Raw genomic sequence first — 14,720 nt, 5'->3', positions numbered from 1 at the left:
GTACAATTTACTATCTTTATACTGTTGCTCTTGATGTAGACATTCAATGAGTTATGTTATAGTTATGATTTTCTTTGTTCTTGTTAATGGTTTTTGTACTTAGGAGACCTGTAAAGTTCTGTATAGGACTATTGCATTTCCTTCAAAAGTCTTGTATTCATGTGATGAGTTGACATCCATTATATGCAGACTTGTATAAAGTACTCGAAATTTCTACTTGAGTAAAAGTACAAGTGCTCGATCAAAAAATTACTTGAGTAGAAGTGGAAGTGCTCGCAGAAAAAGTTACTTAAGTAGAAGTACTAAAGTATTCAACATTTTTTTTACTTAAGTATTGCAAGTAGTTTTTTCAAAAAATTTGCTACTTAAGTACTAAAAGTAAAAAGTACCAGTAGTTTTGAAAAAAAATTTCTACTCAAGTACTAAAAGTAGAAGTACAAGTACTGTGTTATGTAGTTATTAAAGAAATAAGTCAAAAGTTTGAACATCATATTGTTTTTATTATTTCAAATGATTTATTCAAATGATTAACCTGTGTTTGTTAGTAGTTTCTTGATGCACTTTAAGCGCTGTAGCACCATTTATTTGTTTGTTTCATATTTTCTTTTTATTGGAAAGATTTGGTATAGCAGCTTTTATTATACACAGCCTTTATTTTCGTATGCGCTGATTTACAAATGACATTATACACATTTTTTTGAGCTTTATGCAACCTGCCATCTACTGTTCTGGCAGTGGTAATTTTTTTAAAAGTAACGAGTAACTATGCAGCACAAAAAAAAAATACTTGAGTAGAAGTATCGAAATCATCGAAAAAATGTAGTGAAGTAAAAGTAGAAGTAAGAGAAAAAAATTCTACTCTAGGAAAGTACAGATACCGCATTTCGGTACTTAAGTACAGTACTTAAGTAGTTCTACTTCGTTACTATACATCTCTGATTATATGTGATATGTAAGCTTTGGCTAAACTTAATGGTAGATAACAGAATGAATGTAAAAATAGCTCTGATGGCAGTAATTTACTTGAGAATATACAAAGGAATTATTGCAATTGTGGGTTCTGAATAAATGAACAAGTGATAATTTATTAACAGGATATAATAACTTATTCAAGACCTTTGAGTGTAGTAACTTCTCGATATATACACGTTATACATTTAAAATACATTAAATAAACATATCTCTCTTCTGGCAGGCTTCATCTTCAACAGTCAAGAGATTGCTCTAATTCACAGCAGAATGCACATATTCCACTATTCCCCAGTTTTCTAAGGCTCACAGATCATTCTGTCTGTTCTTAGGATCCATCAATATGTCATTCCTTAGGCAATATTCTTCGAAAAAAACAAACAAACAAAACAAAAATCATAAAAAACAGAACACGGTCCTAAAAGTTCTTAATATTAATCAAAATTGCTTAGTTGTATCTTATGTCATTCAATTTTATGTTTTCCAATTTACAAACATATATAATGAGAAAGGTTATCCGGGAGAAAATGTCACATAGTAAATGAGTGCAATTGGGAACTTGGTGGGCCATTGCTGCTGATGTGGATTAGTGGGCTGGAAAAATGTACCCAGTATGCTATAGCTCTTTGATGATATGGCAGATGTAAGCCAATGCCACGTTGCATTACCTACAGAAATTAACGGATAGCTCACTTGAATATCACTGAACTTTAAAGGTACCTGCTGTTTCAAAAGATATATTTGGAGGGATAAAAAGGTTTAGAAAGAAATTAACCAGTATTTTTTACTGTGGAAAAGGCCTAGGGCTAAGTGAAAAAAAAAAATCTCTGATAATTCGGAGATATCAGAATTGAAAACAATGTCTTAATCTACTGAGATAATATTTTACAGATGTGTAAGATGATATTAAATACAATTCTGTATAATAAAATTATGTAAAGTATCGAAAATATTAATTCTGAGAAAAGAGGCTGAAATACTAAAGGATTTGAGAATGTTCACACAATAAATTGTTTGAAGCTTTACTTCAATTATCCAGTTATGTGAAAAGAAAATCCATGTCTATTTAATTAATCTGCAAATTACAAAATAATTGAAGCAAATATTCACACAATTTATGATGTGAACCTTCTTAAACCCTTTAGTAATTCAGCCTCATTTTGTCAAGAATATGAGATAATGAGGCCGATTTACTAAAGAATTTGAGAATGTTAACAAAATAAAATGTGTAAAGATTCACTTCAATTATTCAATTCTGGATTGCTTATTAAATGTGCACATGATTGGATAATTGCGCTAAATATTCTCATATTCTTTCGTAAATCAGCTCAAAAATGCTAGAATTCCGACATTTTTATCTTAGAATTTTGACATCGTGGAACTTTATTTCTAAAGAGGAATATTCTTCCTTTTTACTCCAAGCACCCAATCACGAGCAAAGGAAAGCATATACACATTTTCTTTTCACATGAACAGATGATTGAATGCAGTTTAATTAAGCTATGTGAAGAATAAACAGCTTTAGTAAATCCACTTCTGTCTCAAAAATCTGCCATGTTACATAAGATTTTTTACCTGGTTTGGCGGCTCCGGCGCTGTGAGTGCGCGCGGGAGTACACTTTCCAGCAAGGAGCTCTGAAGGTCCGCTGATGTTTGCGGCTGCAAGCAGGGTGAATATCTCCTAAACCATGCAGGTTTAGAAGATATTCATTTTACCTAAAGGTAAGCCTTATTATAGGCTTACCTGTAGGTAAAAGTTAAATAGCAGAGTATACTACTGCTTTAAAGCCTAATGCCACTTTTGTTGAGAAAAAAACATTCCCCTCTGGATGATCTCTGTACATTGCAAGGATTTTAAAAAACTTTGTTGCAGATTCCTACCTTTTGTTATTCCTCAAGGAATAGCTGTTTGTTTCTCTGTGTCCATGTGGGAAAGTTAATCTAATGGGAGTGGTTTCATAATTATCAATCAGCTGCTTCAGCTACAGGGCATTCATGTGGAATGCTGCTGGGTCTGCATCTCTTTAGATGTGATTTCCTTTTGGGAGTATCTCACCAAAAATGACATTTTTGTTGCAGGGGATGCCTAATATGTAACTTGTATCTTAGGGCAGACTTCTGGGGAAATTGGTGAGCCAATCACACAAGCAGGAAATTATGTTTCTGGGGAGTGGTCAGTACACATTCTGTGTACAGAGCCGCTCCAGGTAGCCATACTGTATTGCATTTTACAGAAAATTGCAGCGCTGCAGATTGAAAAGGAAAGGCCATTTTTAAATAACATTAAATGTGTTTCAAATGTATACGCTATATTATTTTTTCTTTATTTGCTATTTTTTTCCCCACGAAAGTGGAGTTACCCTTTAACACTTACCCTCTCCCTGTCTCAGCCCTTAAAGTATAATCTCCTGACAGAGAAATATTAATTTAAATATTGATCTCATAAACAACAAAAGATATTAATACACTTTGTGTGCTCCAAATGGCCTTGCAAACCCATTTATTAATTTGTAAAAGTATCAGTGAAATCATCACTATGCTGCACAAAGCATGTAAAGAGAGCAGAGCTGTGGGAGGGGCCCTTTAGGCCCCACCCACTATAGGCTGCCTGCAGAAAACTACAGAAGTGGGTGGATACAAGACCAGTCACTTAGCACAAGGAAAGGAAGCGTCAGTGCCTTGATTACAGGAAACCTCTGCACAGAGGCAACGTTTTATGCTGAATTACTGCACAGACCTGAAAGAAATTCACAAATAACACCAGAATTCAACTAAGAATACACATGACTCCTGTCACTGGACAATATGTGTTTTTCCCAGAGTTCAGCTTTTACTCTCAACCTAACCCGATTTGTAAAGCGGTATTAAACCCAAAGCCAAAAGTGTAATGTAATATATTGCAGCTGACTAATACTTTGATGCAGTGGCTGCATTTGTTTGCATTTTTAGACCTTTTTTCTCCGTTTTCACCTGGTGATCTGGACAGTAACATACCTATTAGAGTGCTTACACTCTGGATGAAGGAGCACAGGGGGCACCTTTGGACAGCAGCACTTTCAGTCTGGAGGGAGTGTTAGGGCTCTTTCACACGGCCGCTCCGTGTGAAAGCTACGCTGCTGGACTTTTTTTTTTTTTTTCACGGAGCGGATGACATCTGTATGTCCGCATATCATCCCATCCGTTTGCGGATGATATGCGGACATAATGTAAGTCTATGGGCATTGCGGATGTCAGCGGGTGACACCGCTGACATCCGATTTTCCTTCCTTTCCGTTTTTTGAACGGAGGAAAAATAGGGTTCTGTTCCGTTCCAAAAAACGGAACAGAACTGAAAGGACGAAAATCGGATGTCAGCGGATGGTATTCCTTGTTGAAAAACAACAGATGTACTAGTCAGATCACCAGGTGAAAATAAACAAAGAAAGATTAAAATAGAAAATGAATGCAGCCTTCACATCTCAGAATCCGTAAGCAGCAATATAATAAATGTTTGCTTTTGAGTTTAATACAGCTTTAGCACTTAACCTTCTTCCTAAAACCTATCTCTAAACTTGATCAAAAAAATGTAACTACCCACATAATGTCTGACCCTAACATAATGTAACCCCTAAACAAAGCCTCAACACTAAGTTAAACTCGTTGTTCTGTTTATTTCCGTATCCTACAGCCATGCTGGGAGCAGCCATGCTTTATTCAAATACTGACAGTCCTGCACTAGAATTTTCCAGTGCATAGAACTAGCATTTGCTTTAAATCACTGTAGAATGTGATTTTTATTACTATTTGGTGATGGGCAAGTGACTCACAATATTCAAACCATGTATTAAGAAAGAACTATATGTTATCCCTGACGACCCTGCCTTATTTTTGCTCCATTGCTCTGCAAGCTCACCAACACGATATAAGACTTCCGTTGTCCGCCACCTTATGAATGCTGCTAAAACATGTATTAGCCACCGTTGGAAGACCACGACCCCACCCAGGATCTCTATGTGGCTCCAAAGGGTGAAATCGATCAATGACTTGGAGGACCTGGTACTTACCACACTGGGTAGAAGGGAACAATATACCAAAACTTGGGAGTGCTGGAACCTGTTTGTACTCTTGGATGAGGGCCAGGCCCTGAGTGCTGGTCCTGCTGATGACTGCTGAACGATCGGTCATGGGGTCACCCGCACGGGATGCCCATTTTCTTGCCCCCCTGTCTATGTTTCTTTTCCCCTCTGTCCTCTCTCCCCATCCCAGTGGCCGCTGTGGTCCCTCTGTTCCCCTCCCCCCCCTATGCTCCCCCTCTGCTTCCCTCTTCCTTATACAGCAAAAAGTATCTATTTTCCTTATGGCATTCATATTTTGCATTCATATACATGCTCGGTTTTGTGTTCCATGCTCACTGTTGTACTTTTTCAGATAACGCTTTTGATCTAGTGCCACTGTTCTGAGATTTGCTACCCTAATGGTGGTATCTGCCATTGACATGCCTTTCTCTATGTACGTTTAAGTGAGCACCCATTGTTTGTATTATGTTGCTTTACTTTAATACTTCTGATTTTGTACCTTACCATATTCTGGTTTATGCTGAGTATGCCTCATGCTTGTATCTGCTGTTTCTTACTTTTAATAAAGAATCAAGAATTTGTAAAAAAGAAATAACTAAACATGAGAATGGGAAAAAAAATGGAAAATAAAAAATGGGTCAGCTACAGAGGCAAAAATTTGTGTGGAAGTAGATGTGGTGACAGTCAATATTAGTATCATCTCAATTTTAAATGTAGTTATTTTACGCAGTATTTTTTATTTTTTTATAGTTGCCTTGGAACAAAACATCCAAGTGCCTCTTAAGAATGACATCTGTAGAGCATAAGAATATTCACAGTTTTGTAAATTTGATATGCCAGTGCATAAAACTAACATTTATTTTAATACTAACTACGCTCTAATACTAGCTACGCTCACATGTTGGCATAGCGGATTGCGGGCAGAATCACCACGATTCTGCCCGCGATCCAGAAATCATTGCAAATCCCGGGACACCTGTGCGTTGCCATTGATTTGCAATGGCACCCCAAACGCTGTGCGATGTTGCCGTGATTTCCGCCTGCCGAATCGCGGTAACATTGGGCAAACAAAATCGCGGGTCGCATGACGCCCAAAAAAGGTACAAGAGCTCTTTGAGGCATCATGCGACCTGCGATTTTGTTTGCACGGCAAGCGGGGATCGCGGCAACATCGCACAGCGTTTGGGGTGCCATTGCAAATCAACGGCAACGCACAGGCGTCCCGCGATTTTCAATGATTTCCGGATCGCGGGCAGAATCGCGGTGATTTTGCCCGCAATCCGCCACGCCAACATGTGAACCTAGCCTAAAGTATGTGATTTTTATTAGTAGTTGGTGATGAGCAAGTGGGGCGCAGTACTCTAACTATGTATTAAAGAGGTTGTAAACTCATTAAAAAAATTTTTTTTCCAACCTGAAAGAGAAACACATAATGAGCTAGTATGCACATTATGAAATACTTACCTTAGAACGAGCCCCCGCCGTGCCGCCCGCTTACCTGTATGACGGGCGACATGTTCAGTCGCCTGTCTTCCGGGATTGCGGCATCCGGCCATCTGATAGGCCGGACCCGCGATTACGTCACTCCCGCGCATGCGCGTGGGAGCCGACGGGCACGGGGCTCTGAAGGAACGCCACCAGCGGCCGTTCCTTCAGAGCGCATGCGCCAGTGATGTCACTGGCTGCATTTAAGGTAAATATCTCCTAAACAGTACATGTTTAGGAGATATTTACAGTACCTATAGGTAAGCCTTATCATAGGCTTACCTATAGGTAAAAGTGTCAGAGGAGGGTTTACTTCCTCTTTAAGAAAGAACTAAGCAAGAGAATTGGAGATTTAGGAAGCTGGCATTAGAAATCTCAAAAATACTTAAAATCTGGCTACAACCTCAGTTTTACAAATACCAATGAGTCCCCCCCCCCCCCCCCCCACCCAACGACTAAATTTGTGTATGGGCACCTCAGAGGGACCTTTAGGATTTGATTTTATTTGTTGGTTTTTCACTGCAATTAGAATGACATCTGTAGGTTATAAAAAAGACCAATATGAACAGCATAGAAGATATTTGGAGCTCCTAAACTCCACACATAACAAAACACTCCAGTGTGTTGCATATCTTTACCAGATTTTGCATATTTTTTTTAGAACTACAAAATACTTTACAATTCTACAGTGTGTTAAAAATTTCACAAAATACCCATATTATATATATATATATATATATATATATATATATATATATATATATATATCTCAGTTAATGTTGCATCTGTGCTGAACTATTTTGTTTAACCAATGTATTACAATGTCACTCTATAAAATACTAATGAAATAATCAATTTCAGGCAGAGTGGTCTCGGTTTGGGCAGTACCATGGCGCGTCTGGGTGGAATTGTGGCTCCTCTAGTGAAGATGCTGAGTGAATTCTATCCTTTCTTACCATTGCTCATATATGGAGGTGCACCAATTATATCTGGACTACTAGTATATTTCTTACCTGAAACAGTTAACAAACCACTGCCAGACACCATTGAAGAGGTGGAAGAAGGGTAAGTACAGTATCTATGTTTTCACAAACTATGAATTTAGGCTGTACTATAGCATTATTCTTTCCATAGCTGTATTTAGTCCAAAAATCTGCAACACTCTGATTGGAAGGTCATACAAGTAGACTACCCAGAGTTAGAGAGGAAACAGGGTAAAAACTCACAATGGTAGGAAAAACAGACAAGTAAATGTAAATGTAAATGAATGACATTTAATTTGTTAAAGCACTAGGTACCATAAACAAAACAATTTTTATTTTTAATAATATACTTGTTTTTTACCCTTTTTTATCATCTATTTTATCTCAGTGTTTTTAATTTACTGCACCTTCATTACTATTATTTCCTGTCTACATGCATGCGCTGCAATGACAGCATTTCTCGGGGCAGGTTGACAACAGTGCATGGGGTGGATTTACTAAAGGAAAAGAGACTGTGCACTTTAGAAGTGCAGTTGCACCAAAACTTAGTAAATGAGATGAAGCTTCACTTTGCAAAGAATATCCAATCACATGCAAGGAAAAAAAAAAATGGCACTTTTGCTTGCACATGATTGGATGGAACCCACGATTTGTTAGTGTGTGGCTCAGGCTCGATTACTGTGGGGAGTAGTGTGGGTGATGCCGCATCCACTGCAGGAGTGCCAGCAAGGGATGGAGGGATGGGGCGCGTCCCAGCTCCTATAGTAACTAGAAGGAAGAGAGGAAGGGTCCCTGGTGCCGCACATCTACTAAGCCCCTAAGTGGAGTGAAATGTGTTGGGAACCTGGCCTGGTGGGAATGTCTTTCCCATAACCACCACAGGACACCATGGATGTGTGGCACCAGGGATCCTTCCTCTCTTCCTTCTATTGGATGATTAAAGTCAGCAGAACTTTTATTTACCATGCTGACCATAGACAGAGCAATTTTTTTTTCATGCAGCAAAAGAAAATCACACAATCCCCCTGATCAACACAGACAGTGTTCTCCCAGAGGGAAGGGGGGGCGGGGGACGCCATCACAAATTACTGCTAGCGGCTATAACAGCAGCTAGCAATGATCGCTTGTAAAATCCAGCAGGTCTGTTGTACCCAAGTTGATCAATCAATCTATTTGGATGCATTCAGCCTGCCTAAACATGATTAGAATATCGGCCGGTTCCTGCTGAACCAGCTGAGATTCAAACCATCTATGGCCGGCTTAAGCACTGGACTACACTGTCAAAGCACACAGTCAATTTGACTTTAGTAAATCCACCCCAATGTGTTTTCAAATAGCCACTTGTAGTCTCCATTAGAAGCCCTTGTGGCATTGTGATAATGCAGGAGCACAATAAGAAGACAGGAGACAGGAATTGCCTATACAATGACATTCATGATAGGATCACCAGATTTAAAATATGGAAATGACTTTTAAAATCACAGTGTTGCATGCTAAAGCTTATAAGAAATTTTAGTGATTGGGTTTACATATACCTTAAATGCCTTTAAGATTTTTGTGGCATCTGAAATTGATTCTTCAAATATTATGTTACCAAATTTGAAAGAACAGTACTTAAAACTGTAAAGGGGTGGGTCACTTCATATTATTTAAAATATTATGTTTATGTTAATACAGGAAAAAATCCCCAGTGAAAAAGGAAATAAAGGAGATTGTGCCTCTACAGATAGTGAAACCCAATCCCGTGCGTGAGGTCGTATGACATCAGAAGTGGTATCAAAGTCTGACAACCTCCAGGAATTTGCAAAGGTGTATAATGAAAACCAAAGGAGGATCACATACACTAGCAGCGCTAAATAAAAGACCCTAGTTAAATATGCAGAAATAATGCATCCAATATTAATCCTCAAGGATGCAAACAAATGTCCATTTTAAGTGAGTGATAACCACAAAAGCTGTGTAATGTTGAAAAGTTCGTATGGTATATTTGATCCTGGAATGAGAACCTATAGACCACCAGTGATGTTCACTGCCGAGATGGACCACCGTCACCACACCTCCAAACGTGTCCCCCTAGGTAGTACAAACTCACCAAAACCTGGGAAAGAGACCGCCTTGAGAAGGATTTGAATCCAAAAATGGTATACGGATCACAGGTAAACAAACTCCGGTTTCACCAGTAGCTGATACTTGCATAAAAACTTCAACGTGACATAAACAGCAATATAATCCTCGGAACATGAGAGAAAAAGAAAAGGGGGAGGACCAATAGTGTAATTCCGTAAAATACACTTTATTTAAAATTCCCAATCCCCCATACAAATACACTCACAAAAATGCGACTTGGTAGTAGCATGTAAAATATATAGGTTGTCTGTCGTGTGCCGGTCACTCACCGCTACCTCTAGCAGCCAAGGGAACCCGAGCTCCGGAACACCGACTCTGTGTGACAGCTAATGGATGCGTGCTCGCGCCCTTACATGTTTCGTCACACGGACTTCTACGGAGGGCGCGAGCACGCACCATCAAGCCTCTCTGATATACCTTAATGGGCCGGAAGGAGAGCGGGACATTGTCCAATCAACGGCCCGCGTCAGTGACCGCCCATTCCGGACCCGCGGACCAATCCTAGGCTTTACGCCAAGGCTCGGACCAACCCAGCTCACCTCCGACCCGGAAAGTAAACAAGCTTAACTCTTTGCATACGATATGGCTCATACGCAAATTATGTGTCCTCTCCTCACTGGTATGAGCAATCCTCGGGAATGTATAAACCCCTCCCGCAATAATGCAGAAGCCAGATCAAAGGAGATTCATTCACATATATCAAATTTGTCCTAAAAATTATTATTTATTCCCGCGGGACACCTTATCCAGGTTTTCCCGCTGGTATACATTCCTTTTGACAGAGAACTATATGGACACTTAGATCTATGCTGATACATTATTTCACATGCTACTTTACATATTACACATACAATTTAAGATACATATAAAATAATGATAAAATTCTGGAAAAGATAAGACTATGTGATCCTCTTATATAGGGGACATACATATCACAAAATTATTAAATACCAATTACAACGTCATAAAAAGAAGGCAAAAAGAAAATTACAAATGCAGGTAAATGAACGTAAAGAAAGGGGATTGTAAAACACCACCTAAGGATGGCCCTCATCATCACAGTCAATTTAAGCCAGTTAGAAAAAAGCCCTAACAAAGGACAGTTAGCATTTACAAATACCTAAATGTAGACAATGGTGCAAAACACAAAGGCTCGCAGAAGTTAAAAATTAACATTTATAAACTGCTTTAGTAATTGCTAATGAAGCAGTTTATGTCTAACTCCACGTTTAACCCATTAGGGTGCAAAGCGTTCGTGAGGTAGATCCAGTGAGTCTCTCTCTTCGAGAGTTCTCGCACTCGATTAGAGCCCCTCCAAACTGGATCCACTCTCTCGATACCCCAAAATTTGAGATTTGTTGGGTCTTTGTTGTGGTGGCGTTTGAAGTGTAATGGAACACTGTGGTGTTTATACCCCTTTCTAATGTTAGTGAGGTGTTCAGCAATGCGGACACACAATTTTCTCTTGGTGCGGCCTATGTAAATAAAGCCGCATGGACACTCCATACCATAAACTACGTGTGTGGTATGGCACGTGATGAGATCTTTGATCTGAAAACTTTGGTTATTGGCAGAAGAGAAGAAGGAGGTAAAATTACGTAGGTGTGTCCGTACTTGTCTGCAGGCCCTACAATGTCGGCATGCATAAAAGCCACTTCTTTCCTCCCAAAACATTCTTGGTTTAACTGGGGGATCCAACACCTTTTGGACTACCTGGTCCCCAAAGGTTGGACCCCTTCTATAGATGAAAGAAGGGGATGCTGGTAAAACTTTACCCAAGATACGGTCCATACACAACACATTCCAATGTGTTCTGACTACGTCTTCTATTTGTTTATGTTGTGTATTAAACTGTGTAATGAAGCTCCACTCATGGTTAACAGTGGAACTCCTATTACTCGGCGCAAGGCATGCATCCTGGGACAGTTTAGCCACTTCCTTGATATCCCTGTCCAAATGTGCAGGATTGTATCCCTTGTCTACAAACCTCTGTTTGATGACTGTCGCTTGGGCCAAGAAGTCACTATCCAAAGAACAGTTTCTCCTGACTCTCAGTAGTTGGCCTTTAGGGATATTTTTTAGCCAACTACTGTGATGGCCACTTTGAATGGGCAGATAGCCGTTTCTATCTGTAGGTTTAAAATAAACCTTCGTGTGTAAGATGTTATTGTTCAGCATGACTTCCACATCCAGATAGTGAATGGATAACCTACTCCAACTGAACTCCAGGCGAATGTTGTTATGATTGGAGTTCAATTCTGATGAAAACCTTTCTAAAGAGCTTTCAGGTCCCGACCATATAAAAAATAGGTCATCTATGTATCTGCGGTACATGATTAGCTCCGACCTTTGTGCTCCATATATAAAGTGATCCTCCCACTCCCCCATGAAGAGGTTCGCAAGACTCGGCGCGAATTTCGCGCCCATCGCAACTCCTCTTTTTTGATTGTAAAACATCCCGTTATACCAAAAATAATTGTGCGATAGGCAAAACTCAAGCGCGTGTTGCAAGAACCTCTTCTGGGGGTCGGGAATATCGGATCTCTTACTAAAAGCCCAATTAAGGGCTAAGAGAGCATCCTGATGTTGTATTATTGTGTACAGGGATGCTACATCCGCAGTTACAAGAAATATGTCCGAGTTGGACGGCAAGGATACTTCTTTTAAGGAGAGCAGGAAGTCCTTTGTGTCCTTAAGATATGACCTCAGTTGTGTAACACTAGTCTGAAGGAAAAAGTCCAAATATTCTCCCAGCCTCGAAGACACAGAATTAATGCCATTAACAATTGGCCGGGCTGGGGGATTAAGTTGATCTTTATGGACTTTCGGAAGGGTGTATATTGTTGGTACCCTGCTGAAGCTGGGCATCAGGTATCTCTTTTCTTTTTTAGATAGTATATTTTTATCAAAGCCGAATTCTACCAAGAGATTCAACTCTCGTCTGTACTGAGAGGTCGGATCTCCCCTTAGTACTTCATATGTCTGGGCATCTGATAACAATTCTAAAAGTTGTTTGTGGTAAAATTCTTTTGTCAGAATCACCACCCCTCCGCCCTTGTCAGCAGGTCGGATGACTACGTCCTTCCTTTTCTCCAAGGACTCAAGGCCTTCTTGTATATACCGTGGATTTACTCCCTTTTCCGGTTTGATTTTATTTAGATCTCTAATCAGTAAATTCTTAAATACTTCAACGTATTGATTAGAGGGCTGTGGAGGATTGAATAGGGACTTGTTCTTTAATCCACTGTCCACCGACCTTCTCTGTAAGTTTGTGTTACTCGGGACCGTATTGACTGTACGGTTAGAACTCAGAAAATACCTCTTGAGATTAATTTTTCTGATGTATTTATGTACATCCACAAACACATTGAAATTATTAACTGGTTTGTGTTTCGCACATTTTAAACCTGCGTTTAGAATGTTAATCTCCTTGTTGTTAAGAGGGATTTGTGCTAAGTTGTATATACCTTTTAGTCTATTACCCTCCTTCTTTTTCTGTTGTTGTCGTCTTCCTGCTCGACAACCTCTGATTCGGGAACTGGCTGGGGGTCTGTCCTCATCTGTGGAGTAGGTCTCCACTGATCCGACTGAGGACCCCTGTTGTTCTGTGGAGGACCCCAACTGGCGGGGCGTCCCCTCCATGGTCTCCCCCCTCTCCTCCCTCCCCTGCCTCTGCCACCCCTCCATAAAAAAGGACGTGGAGGGGGGGGGGGGTGGAGCTGGGGACCATGGTTCATCCTGATAGGCCAAACTTTCGTATCTATTTTGTGTTGGAAATGGCATCGGGTATTGATTCCCCTGTTTATTCCCTTGGTTGGCATAACCACCTCTGTTATTATTGGGAATTTGTTGCCATTGTGATGTTTGATTATTCACCACAGAGGGTTGATTAGGTGGGTTATTATTGTTTAACACTCCACCCGGGTATGTTTTAGTCTTTTTTGACGGACCCTTTGGTCTTACAGGTGTAGACCTGGGGGTACCCTGCAGGTTAGCACCGAGTGGTCTCATTAGAGGGGCTGAAACCTGCTGAACCCCTTCTACAGGTATCTGCCACGTATACACATGATTCTGTTTAACCTCCAGGAATGCCTTGATTTATTTACCCCAATGCTTAGGTGGGTTCAGGAGATGTAGTCAGCAACAGCGACAAGAACACTATAAGAAGACAGAGGAACTATGTGAAGTAGCAGGTCACTATGTCTTATGTCTCTACAACCATTTCTTCCCTTCTGGAAGTGCAATATCGGTACTGCATTTTGGAAAAAATGTTAGTACCCAAAGCAAGTCACCCTAAGCCTTTAATCAAACCTACACTTCCATGAACTATGTAAAGCTCATTGTACTAATGATGTTGTCACAGGTATAGAGCAACGTCCCATAGTAGGACATTTATCAACTGTCCTGGAATCCTCTTCATGTTGTTCAAATGCTTATATTTTAGTGATGATTGTCAAAAGCTTTCATGGGTTCCGGAAGAATATGTAGAGGCTCACAAGTCTGCTTGTTGGCCCACGGGCATGCAGCTGAGGCCACAACCAAGCTTGGAGCTTGGAGCAGCTGTATTAAATACGCTAGTTGGTTCTACTAATGTACACAGCAATGCCATAGTTTATACAAGTTGCATACAGAGAATGAAACACAAGGTATACTGCTTATCTTAAACTGTGTGAGAGTATGTATGAAATATAATCCATGCATTGCACACATCGTGCACATATCCAAAGAGGGCATTTTGTGAAGGATTAAAAGGCTGGCACGCTCTCTGTAGATGATAATGTACAAAGAATCTGTTTCCTTTGTCAGCTCTTTATCCCTCTTCCTTTTATGTGCAATAAAACATTAAAAAACATTCCTGTATCTTTTTTTTTATAAATAAACATTACCATCATTGTAATATTCGGACATAAAAAAGAGAAACGTAGGACTGACCCATAATATTTCTGATTAAAAACCTACTAAATGTGTATAATTATTAGAGGCCTGTAAATGTTATGGAGCAGTGCACCAACGGCAATAGCATTAAATAGCAGTTTCAGAAATGCAGTAAGAAGTGACAGAGAAATATTTTAACTTTATTTTTATGTATGTCTGATCATAT

The 14,720-nt window shown here is 39.7% G+C and overlaps 1 protein-coding gene and 1 long non-coding RNA gene across 3 annotated transcripts in view; one reads left to right on the top strand and one right to left on the bottom strand.

Annotated features, from left to right (window-relative positions):
• The window catches only part of LOC309565900 (solute carrier family 22 member 6-A-like), a 104,859-nt gene extending 95,566 nt beyond the window's left edge, over positions 1 to 9,293 (top strand). For both annotated transcript variants that reach the window (XM_082270918.1, XM_082270919.1), the window contains exons 10-11: positions 7,371 to 7,574; positions 9,170 to 9,293. In XM_082270918.1, the coding sequence (XP_082127044.1) occupies positions 7,371 to 7,574; positions 9,170 to 9,254 (289 nt within the window). In that variant the 3' untranslated portion in view covers positions 9,255 to 9,293. The remainder of the gene's footprint in view (positions 1 to 7,370; positions 7,575 to 9,169) is intronic.
• LOC309565908 lies at positions 9,156 to 14,461 on the bottom strand. Its single transcript, XR_014225843.1, has 3 exons — positions 13,818 to 14,461; positions 13,700 to 13,777; positions 9,156 to 9,283 (listed from the first exon to the last, which is right to left on the bottom strand). It is a non-coding gene; the product is annotated as an uncharacterized lncRNA (long non-coding RNA).
• Positions 14,462 to 14,720: the final 259 nt, after the last annotated feature.

The sequence above is a fragment of the Pelophylax lessonae genome (assembly GCF_965119305.1).
Source record: "Pelophylax lessonae genome assembly, chromosome: 10".
Classification (NCBI taxonomy): domain Eukaryota; kingdom Metazoa; phylum Chordata; class Amphibia; order Anura; family Ranidae; genus Pelophylax; species Pelophylax lessonae.
The sequence above is the reverse complement of the archived record's forward strand: the minus strand, read 5'-3'. Positions and strand labels throughout refer to the sequence as shown.